At 34.2% G+C, this 19,147-nt stretch overlaps 2 protein-coding genes across 2 annotated transcripts; both read left to right on the top strand.

Moving 5' to 3' along the window:
* Window positions 1-2,443: 2,443 nt before the first annotated feature.
* TRIADDRAFT_16340 (uncharacterized protein) lies at window positions 2,444-3,710 on the top strand (the record flags this gene model as incomplete). The annotated part of the gene is made up of 3 exons (XM_002108437.1): window positions 2,444-2,712; window positions 3,415-3,416; window positions 3,520-3,710. Coding segments are annotated over 3 exons (462 nt in total), but the record flags the coding sequence as incomplete, so codon positions are not given.
* Window positions 3,711-14,215: 10,505 nt separating this feature from the next.
* Window positions 14,216-18,278, top strand: TRIADDRAFT_4444 (uncharacterized protein; the record flags this gene model as incomplete). Its single annotated transcript, XM_002108436.1, has 5 exons — window positions 14,216-14,380; window positions 17,417-17,606; window positions 17,707-17,747; window positions 17,839-17,973; window positions 18,069-18,278. Coding segments are annotated over 5 exons (741 nt in total), but the record flags the coding sequence as incomplete, so codon positions are not given.
* Window positions 18,279-19,147: the final 869 nt, after the last annotated feature.

The raw sequence follows: 19,147 nt of genomic DNA, 5'->3' as shown, positions 1-19,147 counted from the left end.
CAGTATAGCGAGTAGATTCCAAGATCGCTGCTAGGTGATCATAATTATGAATGTGCTATAAGGTAGCGTGCTGTACACTAGGATGCGATACTTCTCTAAGATAAGAAAGCAAACATATTCCACTCAGGGAGACATCCAATGTGTAAATGATTGCATTTTAGGCATAAATCATCTTGATTGAGGGTATTCTACTTTCGAAAAGTACGCACGCAGATAACTTGTTTTACTGAGCGCGATGAAACAACAGCTTGCACGGGGTCCTCAGAAAGTAGAACACCAATGGCCTGTGTCCTAATACGCGTGTGATGTTTTTGCTCCCAGCTGGGCTTTGCAATTCAAAGTAGTAGATTACTTTCCTTTAAAGCATCTATGCTCCAATAAATAGCATTAACTGTTATCATTTATATTGTGCCTAACTAATTCGTATGGCACTGAGAATCACGATCGTGCTTAATTAATTAATCTACTTCCAGAAGATACGAGTACAGGAGATTCGATTGTTTATATACGTACTTTGAAGTTGGTTAGCTATTGTTGCCATTTTGAGAGCTGCAATACACTTATCCACCCAATTCAGGATGTTCGTTGTGATTGATACACTGCTATAACATCGATGACATTACTACTAATATTCACTACAGTAACAAATTTCCGTTACATTACTTTGCTGTATCTACAATTGAAAGCATGTTGCATGTACGGCAGCCTTGCCATTTAGATCTCATCAGAAGAATCTCTTTTGTTAATACTGTACACTGTACTATAGACATGCGGAGAAAGAGAGAAATCTGAGTGGTGAATAGTTTAGGTCAGCGCAATCCATAAATTTTTTCATAAAGTATTTCATCAGGCGGGAAATGGATTAGTGTGAATGATTGAGCAACCATGTCGAGTAAGTAGTAGAATAGGTCGCTATAAATCCACGGATTCAATCCTCCAATTTCGTTTCGTGATCAACAAGTGCCAAATAGGCACAATTTCATGGATTATTAAATACAAATTCTAATAATTCTTAGCTGTACAGTATATGATAAGCGAGGCTAGCACAACTCCAGCGATTATAATTTTGGATTGATTAAGATAGCATGGACCACCGTACGTTACAGTATGTTAAGAAAGTGGACATCAGTGTCCGGGGCAATGGCGTGCTTTCGGCTAACTAACTTGTTGATTCTGCAAATTTGGCCGACTCAATAAAACGCAAATGTCATTTGCCAGCTTGAATCCATATTCACTTAAAGACGGCGTGTTTGTCTTCACATTTTAAAAGGAAGGAGAGGTTAATGATATAAAGAAATTGAAATCTCTTTTTGCAACATCTGAATCAGTTGAAATGTTGACCTATTTATGCTTAAAAAGCCCTTATATTGGACAGCCGTTAGTGATTTACACAGTTCGCTACATAGTGGGCTTCATTGCTACGGATACTGTTTTATCCTTGATTGAACAAATGGTGAATCTAGAGACCGACCATATTCACATTTGAAGATGAAATACAGTAGAATTTCACCTCCAAATGAGCTAAAATAAAAGAAAATGTAAATATTTGCACGGTACAACTGTATTTATTTAACATCGTCTCACATTCGGCGATAAACTGTTATATAGTGTTTAGCCGCAACAGGAAACTATTTAGACTATACTAAGTATTTTTTTAACTTGCAATTGCTGCTCGAGATAAAATGATCGCTTGCATTTTAGTAAATTAAATTGGATATAGTGATAATATAGGAAGCAAGACACATTGCGAGTAATCATTTGATATGATGTTCAGTAACGTGCTGAGAGTGTCTGTACACATGCAGTGTATCATAGTCCTGGCACAGTAGTAAAATGAACCTAGGATGTAGTACTGTGTGATCTAAGATTATTATTTTAGATGTAGATTAGCGTTATCATTTTATCCTACTAGCTTTTACTGCTTAATAATTATTACGAATACGTTCATAGTTGGTGCCTTATCGATAGTTTTATAGTCTCACATGGTATCGATGGCTCATTTAGTCATGACTGCGTAGTAATATAATCTAATTCATCAATACAATAATGACGACTGATTATATTTTAGTCGTTATATATTTTTATGCTATGTTCAGTCAAGATAGAGATGGGTGTTTAAAAGTTTAATGTACTAGCGTTACCGACCCTAGCGTTTACAAATTTCGTGTAATAATATACTTAAGTTGTAAATTAAAGCAAGAACTAATTTATCCATTTAGGTTTGGCTCCATCCCTTACCGATTTTTCAAACATTGATCAAAACTCTCGCTTAAATCAACATGCTCAAAGATTACCTAGCGATTACCCATCCGCCCATGGTCATATTAATCACGACCCAAATAATTCATTTCACTCTATTATACCAACTGTTCGTCCGCAAGCCAAGCAAGAGCAATTGACATGTCGCTGGATTAACCAGGACCGTCAAAGTAGCCGTTTTGGTAAGGTTTGCAACCGCACTTTTGGTTCTATGCAGGAAATTGTTTCCCATTTAAATGTTGACCATGTTGGAGCCCCTGATCAAACCACTCATACATGCCATTGGGAAAACTGTCAACGTGCTGGAAAACCGTTCAAAGCCAAATATAAGCTAGTTAACCATATTAGAGTACATACTGGTGAGAAACCATTTCAATGTCCTTTTCCAAGTTGTTGCAAATTATTCGCCCGCTCTGAAAACCTAAAAATCCATAAGAGGACTCATACAGGCAAGTTTTATCAATTTTTTAAATTAGTATTTTTGAACGGTAGAAAACAAGAGATTATACTTGATGTTTTTATTTTCAATGAGTGCGCTGAAAATAACTTAGTACGACCTGAATCATGGTAAATTTTACGTTATAAAATTCGCATGCTGCACATTTACCGGTACCTCTTCGGTGTTGATTTACGATTGAAGTTGAAAATGATTTATTATTTATGAAGTAGACAAATTGTAATATCTCCCACTGGCGGCTTTGATAATGCTTATCAGATAGATTCATGACTTTCATACAGTTTTAGTAGTAACGCTCTTATTTTTCCTGCCTACTTTGTATACAGTATCCGTTAACAGATTACGCGCATATTGTAAATCAAAGTTGATCAATGGTTTATAAAGAATCGCTACCCATTCATTAATTATTTTATCGTAGGCATGCTATCCTATTGTACAATTGTATCTCTAACAGCTATGTTACTCTTACATTTTATGAAACGAGTTTTATTTAATAATATAACGTTATGATTGCTTCATTATTGATTGCCACGTGGATTAATGATACAATTAATGTTACTTGATTTACCATCATGGGTGATATAGTACTTCTTTATATAAATTAACTGAGCCATACTTCGTTATCATCTTCTGTTATCAAATAGAAAGTAAATATTTGAACTCGTAATGTAATATCTGTCTAGGTCTATAATATCTAGTAGTATGATTGATTAATGAATTGATTTCAATCAGATAAGTAGATATATTGCAGAGCGCGCAAAAAATAACTGTATTGTATTTAATAATATCACTATTGCTATTAGGTGAAAAACCGTTTATATGCGAGTTTGAAGGATGCGGTCGTCGATTTGCCAATTCCAGCGATAGAAAAAAACATTCGCATGTTCATACTTCTGATAAACCATATATATGCAAAGTACCGGGATGTGAAAAGGCATACACGCATCCTTCGTCATTGCGAAAACATATGAAGACCCATAGTAAATCATCGCCAAGTCATACATCTTTTGATCAAGGCCCAAATACGAAGGCTTTAACTGCACGCGATACCGCTGGTATTAACACAACGCAGCCTGGAGTCGATTGGTACGTTAATGCGGGAGGTTTGCCTACACCTCAAGGCAACGATCATCCATCAAATCACGCAAGTGACAATGTTTCCCATGTAACCGCCAATACTAATGGAGTATATGCTTAATAAATTACGGACTGATTACCTGATAGGGAATATTAAAGGACAATCCTTAGTTAAAGTTTTGGTTATGGCAATCTGGCAAATTTACAAACATTAATTGGTAGCTATGACTTATTACTGATGAAAGTTCCGTATTAGTCGCAAATATCTACAAATCATTTCATTTTAGCTTTGGTTGTATTTCGCTGGTATATAATCGGAAACTTGAGATTATGTCTCTTTAGAGTTGTTTCTTTGAAGTACACAATGGCGTATTTAGTCTTCTATGGACATTATTTTGATTTACATTTTGGCGTTAATACGGTTAATACATTTTTATTCATAGGTCCTCTTTCTAAATAGCATAATATATTGGTTAGGGCTTCGTGTATTTGCGCATCTTTTCACTAACTTATAATGCTCTATCTGGAATGAATGATATTCGAGTATTTTCCTGGATAATCAACTTATATGGCTAATCGATACTATTCGCATATTAATCTCTATTGATTGTGCATTTCATTTAACAGCGGTAACAAAAGGTAATAACATTTTAATATTCAATTTTTTATCCGGCAAAATTTTCCTATATATATCAAATGTCACGAGATCTAAATCGTCATCGACTTGAAGGAGTTGTGAACAATTTATAATTATTTATTTTATCGAATTTGCAACATGAGTTTAGCTTCTGTCTTCGCATTCTTAGTAGTGTGATTTATCTGATTCCTATGCCTTTCATAAAATTGTTATTATTTTTGTTATGCAGATGCTATTATCATGTATGTATAAATCTATCTAAGCCTTTTTAGTAAGTAAAGTGTTTTTTAATGTCAATTAATCCATACTGATTACTCTGTATTTTTAAGTATGTACGGCGTAAATTAACTAAACGTGGTGCATATTAGCTTTGCTTTTAATTATGATGAAAGATATCGTGGTATGGCATTTACGCGTATATAACGTAATGATCTTATAATGATTAGGTCAATCAATTGTAGTCTACTAATAATTTATCCGCTTTATTGTATTACTTACATATGGTTATATTGAAACGTGACTACTCTACTTTCGCTATCATTTTACCTTGTTGACGAATATTTTCGTCCGCCGTATACGCTTTTTATAAATTATATCATAATTATCGATGACATACGCGTGTACACCTAGGCATTTGAAGGCTTTGATTGTTGGTGCTACTTTGTTAGACGTAATATTTTTCAGTGGCCAAGAGTTGCTGGCCATGAAGTTAGCTTGATTAAGAGACCTTAATAACAATCTTATTGTTAAAGGTATTAACACATATATATTTAACCGTAGCATGATATATAGGCAATTATAGTATTATGCTTGTAAAAGTATTTCGTTATTCCAATAGTTTTACTGGCGATGCAACTGTACTTAACCAGCTGTTTCTATTCTAATTTTACCTATCCATATTTCACATCTGTTCTATGAAGTGGTATACTTTTCTGAATTATGATATTGTATCTCGGCCGATTTTATCAAATATGAACGTACCCTCCGCATTAATATAATAATAATTATTATTATTTATACTTTGTTAATCGGAAATTATGATATATATGCTACAGTAATAGTACTATTCCACTTTATACACTTACAGTTATAACTGTAACAATTATGGATACTTTTGGATATTTTTACCTTATTTTTAGCTAGGTGTATGTACGATATACTTCTGATATCGTTCTGCTGTAACACGGACATTGCTTTAAACAGGCTTGTCATATGCGATAGTTAATGTAAGCCAATGTAATCATTTTACGATATTGTCAATACTGTAATTGCAAAGTTTTACGAATGCAGTCTATCAGTCAATTAATATGGCAATGGCTATTGTTTGGGTTATGCGACTATCAATCCACAGCACTATCTTTATAAATCTTTTATCTATAATATTGCACAAACAACGTCAGTAATCCTTAAATAAATAGAAATTCAAACACACGATTGATACAAAAAGCTCTTTAATGATCCTAGTGCGGTTACAGTTATATCCTGTACCGTAATTATAATAGTAGTAGCGCTTAGACTTACTTTTTCCACAATTAACCGACAGTTATCCATGGTCCATGCTCTTCTTAATAGCACTTATTCGGTTAGCGAAGAACATTCATGATCCTAATCTTTTTAACATAAATATCTGTAGTCATCTTTTGGCCAATAATATGCAGCAAATTCCCTTTATATCACTAATCATTCATTCTTAAGTGGATAAAGGCTGCACAAATTCGAATGAATGAGTTTAAGCTGACTTAAGATCTCAATGCTAATTCCTTGAACGAGAAATGTACATATGTATATACTTTTAGAGGATTAAATAAATACCCCTAGGTACGACTAAAATATCGCAGTCCCTTGGCTGAACTAACTTCCCCTTATTGTCAACAACGACTATACTATAACTATTTGTCACTATAATAATTAAGTTACGGTACAACATGCTAATTTCTACTGAAATGCCACTTGATTTGCAAAGGGAACGATCGCTATAAAACTTAAAACTTATTTATAATTATAATAGAACTATGTGTGAGATGGAATGTGATTCTAGCGAACCTCAAAATAATTAGGCTAGTAATCCTTTATTTTCTGAGGTTTGTTGGGAAGATAAATCATATTAGATTTGCTCAATTGAGGAGAGACTGATACATTCCGGTTTTAATCGTGAAGGCTTGTGCAATTTATGTAACAATTTCTATGCTACAGTATTACTTGGATGTCATATGCAGCTACAGCTGTCACAATTTAATTGTGGTGGAATGGTATCTGCTTATCGCTTAGTATTAGTGATCCACGTAGTCAACGTCGTAAATCTTCTTTAATTACTGCAATAAGTCACTCAGTGCATTCAGTACACTTTCAAAAATCTACACCAAATCGCAAATATCTTAATCATTAAAGAAAATGAATTTTAACCGCGTACATAATGATAATTCTGTGCTATGAAATGGTACAGGAAAGTAAAATTCTAATGTTTAGCGATCTATTTTTCGGGAATTTTTGCTTTAAAGGTAAATTATTCGTAGAAATTATATGTAAGAAAAATTTGATTTTCAACTAACATTCACTGAATAAACGCAATTAAAATGATAACCACTTTAGTGATACAACGTGATAACGTAATCATTGATCATATTATCATCTTATACGATATACGCGTATATGCGTACAAGATGGTGGCCACTTCCAGCTTGAGATACTCGGAAAACAACTTTGCTAACCAATTTAAGAATCTAATTGCTATTAAATTTCCAAATGTATATTGAATACTCGTCTTATGATATACGTTATGCGTCAGCGATATATTAATTTTATATAACGTAATGCTAAGCCACAGAGCAGTACTTTAATACAGTGGTAGCACTACACTTTTTTTAATTGTACATCAATATAAATTTATAGGTAACATAGATATATGTATTACAATCACTTATATTATAACTAGTACACATGAATTACATATATAGTATAGAAAGATATAGATTTTAATAACGTTGTTCAGAACACTGAAGATTAAAAATTAGTTTATTCCTTGAACAGTTTTGTTGAATTAATTTCACTACACAGATGGTAGAATTAAATCACGCTAATCCAATATAATGCTATAATGTCGTCACTTGTAGACTATTCAGGGCTACAAATCTATCTATTTTAGTATAAATTAGAAAGAGATTATCTCGAAGCGCAGGTTAAATACGCGATTTTATATTAAATAATAAATCAGATTATGTATGACTATAGTAATAGATCTATTTTTAGCAACCAGTATAAATTTTACAGTCGAAATTTTAAAGCCTAAAGTAGTGAATTAAAGTTATCGGTTTGATTGCAATATTGAACTTGAAAGTATCTACCATATGATGGTATGATACATGCATCCATATCTCGTTATTATTGTTGATATTGAATCTGATTCATATTTGCTCTAAGAAACATTTGCAATACAGCGATTATCCAGTCATGAAGACAAGCAGGATGGTAGCGTATTGGTGTATTCCAATAAAGTCTGCCTAATTTCATCATACAGGATCTATAAAGTTATTACATGCCGTAAGCCATCTGTTAATATTTTAATAATTAGGCACAATATGGTATCAGCCCACTACATCTTTGGTAAGTAAATACGATTAAATGAACTAGATCATGGAGCAGTGCTTATTACAAAAATTGACACATAACGTATCATTTGGATCGTATCCAGTAAGTGATTTTTATTAGTGTTACTAAATCTGGGGCAGATATATCTACAAACTTGAATTAGAATAGTATTGGATTATTTTAAGCATTATGAAATCTGCTTTTCCTTGCACTTGTACTCGTAAACCTGCTACTTCTGCAAACATGCAATATGACATTGAGATATGTAGAGTAAAGTTATATTTCAGTTTAATTAATAAAATTTTGATGACACCGGTTGATCCTATACAGGTTATTCCGATGTGACAGCTGTTACTACAATTAATCGCCGAATCTGTTTCCACGGGGGAATAATAGAATGTTAATGCCAATTCATTAGAGTTGATATTGACCTTCTCAACATAAGTTGTATTTGCTAATGCTTGTTATGCAATATTTTAAAAATTAATAAAAGCTATCATACAGTACAGTATCATCAATCGTTAGCGGTAATCGCTATTACAGTTAGCTTAAATGATAATACGGTAAAATAACTTTAAATTACCTCAATAATCGTGGCAAAATACTGAAGTAAACTGAAATTTAAATGAAATCATGAAATAAAGTGTTAAACAAGCAGGCATGATCACCCTAGTTTCTACCTTTGCAGAGAATGAAAACTATTAGTAATATTACGATAGAGGCAGATAAGAGTAGTAACAAATTTTCTGATGAAAAAACTAGCCATATAGGTGGTGTTAACAAGGCTATAATTTCCTCTAATGTATATGTGCTATTGCCGACTTAGGATACGAATTGATTCGTATCAATAGAGCATAGAAGTAACTTTATAACGGCAAGATCTTTTTGAATCTGGTAAAGATTACAGATATAGTAATTAGGTTGTATAATTGTTTTTGTAGGTCTTTCTTGAATCTTCTACTATGTTATGTATGCTTGTATTTATTCATATAATAATAAAGTATGAACCAATTTCGATAATACTAAACATATGGTACACATTGCACAATATCGCAGTAACTATGTAAAGATAAATATTCCTCTATCCAATCTGTTAATCCATGTCAAAATAACTTTACAGGAGGACGACAGATTTGCTATGTTTCATGGAATTTTATTTTATAATGCTAACTCCAATTTATCCACCTTAGCTAAGATAACTATGATTTAGGCTTAATACAGTTAATACTTTTGAATTATTTCAATACAAACGTGACCGTATCTTTCTTTTGGAATGATTAAGTGCATTAATCGAAAAGAATAGATGATGATGATATGCTCCAGGACAATCCTTCATTTAGAATCACTTGGTAATAGATCGCTACGGAATTTATATTGATTACTTAACACAGTAGTTCACAATCTAAAGCTAAGACAAATATTTCAATACAATAGTTTTCAAATTTAGTTTAATTGATGGGTTACTGTGTAATATTAATAAGGATCATGTGATATCTTAATTTAAAGTGTGTGATAAGATTTTAGATTTTAAGTTTCAGATATTGGCAACTACCACTTTCTGTCTTGATAAGTCTCAAATGAAATGAAATTTGTCAATTTGATATCGGCTATAGTATTTGTTGCAATCGATGAATGAATTGGTGATTTGTCGTATCAGTTAAACGTGAATAGTATAGCCACTATAAACAATATTGTAAATATATTACCATTACATGCTGTTATATGAGAAGAAGGAGGTCGTAACATTATAAATCTATTTTGGAATTTAGTAATTTAAAATTGAGAAAAACTTTGATCAATCTCGATAACAAGAAATTTAGATTGGAGTTTATAGTTACGCGCTAAAGGTGATCATTTTATCTTAATGTAAATATTGTACTGTCATAGTATTCCTTATATAGCGGTGGTAAACAGTGAAAAGTACGACTAATATTATTAGTATTCTTGATTTGTCTGAATATCTACTCAAATACTACTCCCTTCCGTCTTTTCCAGCCCCCTCGCAACAAGAGTTGTCGTCTGATTTTGTCTGCTTATTGGTTCACCGCACGATTCATATAGATCCAGTCTGCAAGTTGCCTATTCTGCTTGGTTGGATACTATTTTGATATGATTATTTAAACGATAATACCCATATGTGCAACAAGTAACAAGATCATAGTTGATCTGATATCAGGATTATCATTAGTAGCTTAAATATAGTAATCGGTGGCATAATATTTGAGGTTCGAGTTACAATTTTCTTATTGAGTGCTTCGGCCAGATAATCAGCAGGTAAGGCTGCGATACTCGTAGTGTGCAATAACTGAAACTGCATACTGATTTTCGGAGGCAAAAAATAGTGATAGTGGAGAAAATGGATTCTTGGGCTGGCTACGATACAGCTAGATGCTGATACTTAGCGCTATGCCTACGTACGAAAATGTCTTACATTACTCTAATGGATATCCTAGTTGCACTTGCACCGCATGATGTAATCGTTCTTTTATGGCATGCTGCGTCGCAGTTTGAATTTTTGACTTTTAGTGGAGATATACAATTGGTATCAAAGCATAGATGATTTTTATCTCTAATCAGCGGGGTACAAGGAATACACAAAGTATTATAAGTGATCATGTCAGTTTAGTGTGCCTAAATGGAGTCTACTAAGGAAACGATTACACCACTTTAATATTCCTGAATGGAGTCTATTTAGGAAGCGATTACTAGAGTGCCCTGAAGGTTACTACGTACATCTTGTACTTTAATATGGCACTGAGTTAGTATAAGCTGTAAATAATTCAAGCATCTAAAATGAATGCATTGATTAAAATATATTATAGGATATTAGGCGAACAATAAACTTTACTTCCTAATACTGTCTGTTCGTATTTAAATAACGTATGTTGCTCTACGTACAATGTAATATACCTATACAAATTAATGTACCTTTACTGTAACTGTACAACAGGGCTACAACGTGTACGTGACTATTTAGCTTTTCTGATCGCCTTGCCAACTGGGCTATATTATTGTGTGCAAATATTGGATCATAACGATTGATTCATTAATCTGTTAGCATTATGCAGTATTAATCATTAATTCGAGAAATTTGATAGCCACTCTTCCTGTGTCAGAGACTATTAGAATGGTCATTTTATGACTGGAGTAACGATCGTTGATGATCACTCTAGAAATATAGCCAAGTGAAAGAGTAAAAAGTGGTTAAGTGCAAAGTACAAAGTACTATGATCAGTACATTGTACATTTCTATGCAACGGTACAAGGTATAAAAGTAATTTAGAAGCGGAAAATTTGACATGTAGTTCACATAGTTTGGCAATTTCTACCGGAAATGTGTATGTTGCAAGCTTTATGATTGTCTTTACTAGAACGAACAGTAAATTATCACCAATTATCCATAGGAGGAAAATTGAGAACTGCTGAGACCATATTGTACTCGATCCAAGAAAATTGAAAAGGATTTATCATACCGATTATGAAAAATATTGATTCGTTGCTAGATTCCTTTATTTTGATTGCTGTGCAAACATGATGTACGATGGTATAATATAGATTTGGCCAATTGATTATTATTTATATATTACTTAATTATTCCTATGAACATGTGATAAAATGATTCAAATGATGCATAAGTTGGCATGCAAGCTTTACTGTCAACTTCTGAATAGGCGTATTTATAGAAATGGTTGTTGTGTTCCATCTTGAGTCATATACGTGATATTTCAGTGAACTTCCATCCATGCAATAATACCTTCTTGATATTCCATTTTAACTATTTCAATTTTCATGGTAAATTAATTAATTATAATCCATGGATAAGCATTCAATGTGGCTACGCTTGGATACATTTGGATGGATGCGCTGGCTACGATGAGGAGAAAATACCAACACCATTATGGCCTTTCTTATTCATGATTTGACAATTATGAAATATAATTGATGCGAGTATGGATGAGAAATGATAAAATGGATGTCAAATTATGATGAAAGTGATTTTAGGGGCAGTATTTTATGATGCCTGATTTCATCCTAGTCGGGGAATGTTTGTTATCTTTGGGATATTTTGAGTCTATGATTGCATTTATACAGTAGATTCGACGTAGGATGGCAGTCTTTCCTAGTCGATGGTAGAGTTGGATATCTCTGCACCCACGAGCAATCTAAATCTACTCGTATCTCGAAGTACAAGAGCAAGATGTGATTGCATGGTAGCAACGACGATGGAGAATTATGAATACTAAAATGTGCGTATTCATCAATAAATAAATAACCAGAGGAGTATGCGAAAAGCTCAGTACTAGAAGCGTTTACTTATGAGGAGAGGAAAGCGTAGCAGGTAGCAGCCGCTAGGCTTTGTCTCTCGAGGTACAAGAGCAAGATGTGATTGCATGGTAGCAACGATGATGGAGAATTATGAATACTAAAATGTTTTCTATCCTGCATAATCATCAATAAATAAATAACCAGAGGAGTATGCGAAAAGCTCAGTACTAGAAGCGGTTACTTATGAGGAGAGGAAAGCGTAGCAGCTAGCAGCCGCTAAGCTTTGTCTCTCGAGGTACAAGAGCAAGATGTGATTGCATGGTAGCAACGACGATGGAGAATTATGAATACTAAAATATTTTCTATCCCGCATAATCATCAATAAATAACTAACTAGACCAGTAAGCGCGAAAATCAGATGGAGAATCCTGAATACTAAAATGTTTTCTATCCCGCATAATCATCAATAAATAACGAACTAGACCAGAACGTGAAAAGCTCAGTACTAGGAGAGGAAAGCGTAGCAGCTAGCTTTGCTCTGCCATGTCTAGATTAACCGACTGTGAGGGTGGGGCTGTGTGTGCTATCGATCTGTGACAACATGAGAAACGTCCGTCTCTACCTGTCAGTCGACCTGAGACTGGATCGAGTCGACGTCGGATGGGCTAGCGGATGATTGGACCACCAACGCCATTGTACGACAGTATGCTAACTTGACGTCACTGCAACACACCGTTGTGGTGTTGTACGTGTGCCGTCGGTACTGTACCCATGTAGTCACGGTCATGTTGGCAAGGTGAAAATCTACTTAAATTACGGTATTGGCCGTCTGCCGTCTAATCCTTACAATACCTTATGTAGGCTGCACACGCACGCGTTCACACTATCACTGTCCCGATTCCGCTGCTGCTGCTTTTCGCCGCATTGCTAAGAAAAGGGAATATCGCCAAAGACGAAAGAGCAACATTTTTAATTGGCATTTTTTCACTCATTTTTCTTTGACGAATGGTCCACTTGACTTTAGTCCTTGGAAATTATCCATTTGACTTGATTTATTTTTACTTTGTTGACAGATTGTAGTACACTATTTGTACTTGGCGGTTGATTTTACTTTGACCATTTTCACTCAAGCAAAGTGCATTTTTTTTTTTTGTTCTTTCTTTTGACTTTGGACTATACTGTTTGTTGGTGAATTGAACGACTTGTTGCTTTGCCAAGCACACTGGCTAGTCCTTACTTTGAAATTCAACTGCGATGCTATAGTATCAAATTGTGCTTCTTTTGCTTGTTTAATTAAGGTCATTGCTTATTGTAGACATTGCTTTTTTGGGCAATTTGGTATTGCATCCTTTTCGTCAATACGGCAAGGATATCTTGTAAGCCAGCTGGTCCTTTTACCCTGTTGATACTATTGTTGTATGACCAGGATTATTTAACCGTATTCCAATTTGCACCCCTCCCGCAACGAAGCAATATTCAATTAAACTAATTTCAATTTGGTTATTGTCTTCTCATTTGGACAATATACTATTAATATATTGAAAGATCCAATACAGCTTCCATTGACTTGATGTTGTAGTCAAGCGATATACAACCCAGCTAAATTACAATTTTCAATATTGTATTCCCTTTTCTTCAAAAATTACGCTGTAACAGACGCTATTGCTGATTTGCTCCCCCTTTCTTTTTTTCCCCCTTCTACTGTATTATCGCCGATTCCCAACATTGATTCTTAACCTTAAGGTGAATAACATTTTTTGATTATTCTTTTCCATTTCAACGCTCTTGTCGACCACTCTAGCAACTACGTACGCATAAGCTTGATTCGGTAAATACAATCATCGCTGCTCTCTCTTACTATTAAGATTCATTATCCTCTGCATGTTGATAGTGTTGATCCATTTTGAACAACAATCATGCAAATGACTCATCCCAATATTACAACTGGCAAAGATACAAGCTGGCTACAAGTGGAAGTTTGTCGAGAATTTTTACGTAGCAAATGTGCACGAGATGAAGGTGAATGCAGGTACGCACATCCTGGTAACAATATTCAAATCGACAATGGCTTCGTAACTGCCTGTTACGATTCTATCAAAGTAAGTCTCTTAATTCTACTGATTGGTGTTGATATCAATTTTTCCATCACCGTGGGTCAAAAACTCAACATCTTTTGACATTAATTTCATATGCCCTCGTTGATGCTATCATTGACGCTATAGTGATTGCTTACGATTTAGTGAAGGCGTAACCTAAAAAGTTATTGTAGGGCTTTTGCTGCATTTATGGATCAAACACATCGATCTAGTTCACTGGTAGATTACTACGATCAGTTCTGCTACTAAATAAACACAAAGTAATCCTTGGTCATTTCATGCCATAATTCTATCATGCATTGACTACCCAACATAATGCACAGTACATTGCTCAATCAAAATCTTCAATAGTTCTTACAAGAGATAATGAATTAGCGTTTATAAAAATTGACACTGTCAGTATCGTTGATCGATTCTGATACCGTTTTACCACCACATATTGCGATCCAAGAATAGAATCAACGTGTATACCTAATAATAAAGCCTATCACTATAGCCAAGTACTGTACTATATAGTTCATGGATAATTTTTCTTTATAACAAGATGGTCGTCATCCATGATTTAGCGTGTCTACGACTTGAATTACATGAGTAAAGCTAACGATTGACGTATGTTGAGCATATACTGTATTAGGCGGATTTGTAAATGTATCGTACCGACCCCTAATCCTCATACTAGTACAGTACTGTAAAACAATATTCCACAAAGACGGGCCGAAAGTTTTTGCTTATTCGCCTATGCCGAGTTTGCAGGATTTTACGATCATTCATAGTCAAGCGAACTGCTTTAATTGCTAAAGAACTTGTACACTAAAGCATAACTTTCGACATCCAAAATTAAACTTGTTTGCTGAGGTTTATACAGTCCTATTCATACAATATAACTGTAATTCGAGTATAATATATTTATTTATTTTATTGTAAATGGGTGACAGTGATTGTTCAATTTCGTCTTCCGTCGCCCAATTCAATAATTTTTGGGTCTAATCAATTATTTTTATGGAAGTAGTCTTAGTTTTATTAGTTTTACTGGTAGCATATCCTAGTAATTCACTAAGTTACACGCTAATAGTAAATAATTGTTATCGCGGTTTGAGATGTGCTATGAAGGAGTTTAGGCCTATCAAAATGAGATCGCCTAGTAAAATTATTAAAGATCTACTGGGTAATTAATTAATTCCGTATAGGTATATTGGAACTGAATTATTAACCAGTTACGATACATTGCCATAGATGGCAGTAACTCTTTGATTTACATACTATTAATCGTACTATTGCGCTACGTTGATTCCGATAATTATATAATTCGGCAATAGAGATTTACTTTTGCAGCAAAATCTCATGACTGCTTACTTTTATACGTACAGTAAATTTGAAACCTGAACGGTTGGTCATCACCCCTGCCCATGTTAAAGTCTGACTATCTGACTTTACGTCTACGGAAATAGAGATTCAGTACTGCACCCTATCGAACAGTCGATGAACCCAATAAAAATCCCGTTCTCTGTATTCTTTGCGCTCTTGCTGTTTAACTTCTTTATATAGTTAAGATTCTAAAATCATTTATAAATTTTGGGTTTGTGTACTAAAAAGTTGGCATCTATGACGTAAAGTATGCGTGTATTGCTGGTTAGCATCGCTAAAATTTGTAAACGCAAGGTGCTTGCTATTAAACGAACAAGAATATGAAAAATTAACTGGATCATCATCATCCCTGTTAAAGAACTATAGATATAATTTTGTTGCAGCAATCATTTCTTTTTCTTTTAAACGTGGGTTTTGAATGAGTAGTCATATAAAAAATACTATAGTAACCATTTAATTTGAGGACCTATCGCAAGGGGTAGGTGACTTGATGGAATCAAAGCAGTTGCAGTCTCATTTTAACGATCGCAAAATAAGATTCTCTACGAATAGCTTTTAACGGTATTTGCATGGTATATGCGCGACATTCGTACTTTAAAAGTTTAGACTTAAGTGTATGGCACATTCTTGCGTAAGATTGCTGACTGTAAATCGTGCAAGAGCAATTTTTTGGTGTTATTGCATCTAACACCTTTCAATGACTGTATAATTAATGAATCTGTTTATCTATGCTACGACAGTAATCATTACAAGGATTGGTTGTTGGGTGATAGCTTTTCCTAAAACATGGTCATCACGTAAATCATTTTGTTTTAGATTGCTTGTCAATCGCAGACCTTGTTTCCTCAATAACTGTAATTGCATCCATCGAATCTGTATTCAATCAAATCAATTACTTTATATAGAAATTCATTTTCTCTAACGACATGACACCATATGCTTATGTCACGCAGTACTTATAATTAATATTGGGCAGATGGGAAATTCGAATAGCGCGTGATATTTACATTTTCAATTGTTATTTCTCTTTATTCTGATATAATTTACAATATTATCTTTGTACAAAGTTGGAGCAACATCGCTTGTATCCAATACCAATTATTTAAAAGTAAATGAATGGATTAATCATCACTTACCGTGATAATTTAAGTCATGATCATAGTCAGTACCTTTGTGTTTTATTTTACCGTCATTGGATTACATTATACTTACCTCTTTTAATGACATAATATGCTGTTGCACATTATAATGTAGTTATTTGAGCTAGGTCACGTACCATTAGAAGAAAACCTAGTAGATTTTCTTTTAGTTGCCCGTAGTTAGGTTATGGAAGGAGATAATATAATGTGTTATATTGATGCTTGTGATTTTGAGTCAATAACATCAGAGCATCTGGTGCCTATTCTTTTAAACAACTATCGCAATCAGCTTGACTGCGTTGTACATGTATTCACTGTAACAGAATAAAATGTACAGTATGTCGTAGTGTTATAAAGAGGTACATTGTATAGCCACTTTAAGAATAGCACCTGTAGGAAATGCTGCCGGTTTCATTGGATCCTACATGATAGCTAATAAATTTAAACAAACAAGGAAATTCAATCTGTAATCATGTCTTAAATGTAATACGCCGGTATTAGTTAACGAAACCGCCTAATTGTGATTCATAATTAGAATCGATGTAATCGTGAGGTTTGCAAGTACTTTCATCCACCGAAGCATTTAAAAATTCAACTAGAAAACAACGGCAGACTAAACTTAAGACAGCAACAACAACACCAGCAACAGCAACAGCAACAACGACAGATGCAGCAACAGCTGCTACTTACAACTGGACCACCATTCGTAGGGCAACCAATAGTAAGTAGAATATAAGAGCTTTTCAACAAATTTACTAGATGTTGTAATATTTGCAAACGGAATACATACATATCACATCGGTCTCGTTCTACAATTTATTTAAGATATTAAGGAAGGAATACACTATAATCGATTTCTGCCATATGTTCAAATATCTAGATATAGATATATTAAATAAACGATGCATGCACAGTGTATGTTGTACCTAATATACGCATATTTGCCTAATTCTCTAGAGCGCACCTTTTGTTAGCATAGTTCCAGCATTATATCCGGAATATGTAACTAGTGCTCCACTAGAACCGATACTGATTAACAATGCTATCGGTAATTCTATGCCTAAGAAGCCTGCTAAAGTTGACCGAATGGAGGTAATTCAAATTATCAAATACAGCGAATAATAAAACCCTTTACTTTCGTAAATCATGCATTTCATGACTAGTGTAATAATTAATTTATTAATTAGGTTTGTCGGCAGTACAGACGTGGCACATGCTCACGGGGTGAAGATGAATGTCGCTACGCTCATCCTCCTACTAATGTTGTTATCGATAAATATGATAACACTGTCACATTATGCATGGATCACATCAAAGGGAAGTGCCAACGCGATGTATGCAGATACTTTCATCCACCTCCGCATCTACTAACACGAGTAAAGCAACAGCAAGCTCAGCCGGTCCAACAGCCTCTCCCTCAACCACAACAACAACAGCAATCAACACTAGAACAGCAACCTCCGCAACAACAGCAAATAACAGATCAGGTCAGTGCGTGTTGCTTGTAAGTATTTTGAACTAGACTTGCTTTACCTGTTTTTGTATACGTTTTCATACAGATTTACGTATACCGTACTGTCAGAATCTAATAATTTCTTCTGCCATCTATAAGTGTACATATCCGCTGTATTCGCGAATCACAGCTTAAATTTTTACAACTACTGTATTCCTAAACAGGCAACTTTCACACTTGGCATCATACTATTTAGAATTGATAATAAAAACCCGTCTTTCACTTCTTCTCCTTACGATATTAACGACGAAATCTTTTCAGTAACAATTATGGAAATAAAGTTTCGATATTTATTGACTCTGAATCACTGACAATGAACGACGACTAGACTGGTAGCACGCATTAAATAGCACATAGTACATACGCTGATATAGAATTTAAGAATATATTCACGCATTTATTTTAATGTAATCAGTGATATATTGCTTGACAGTTGAATCACACTAAGCTTTGCTGTCAGCTTCGTTTTTCAGACATTTTTATAACACTTTAATAACTTTCTACTCTTATGCTATGCCACTGCTGCTGCCTAACGCTTGCTACCGTTACTAATTAGACTGACGGCAGAAAACGCAAGCTGGAGCATAACGATACGGTACACGCTGCTTATATTATGTATAAAACTAATCTAAATCAAAAAATTTTGTGGCAGTCTCTACCCTGTGATATTTTTATCCGCGATACTGGCTACCAATAAGGTTTTTTGTCTGCAACTTAGTTATAATCTCGGAACATGTTCGTCAAAAAGACTAA

The sequence above is a fragment of the Trichoplax adhaerens genome, genomic scaffold (genome assembly GCF_000150275.1).
Source record: "Trichoplax adhaerens TRIADscaffold_1 genomic scaffold, whole genome shotgun sequence".
NCBI lineage: Eukaryota > Metazoa > Placozoa > Uniplacotomia > Trichoplacea > Trichoplacidae > Trichoplax > Trichoplax adhaerens.
This window is presented reverse-complemented; position numbering and strand designations above follow the sequence as displayed.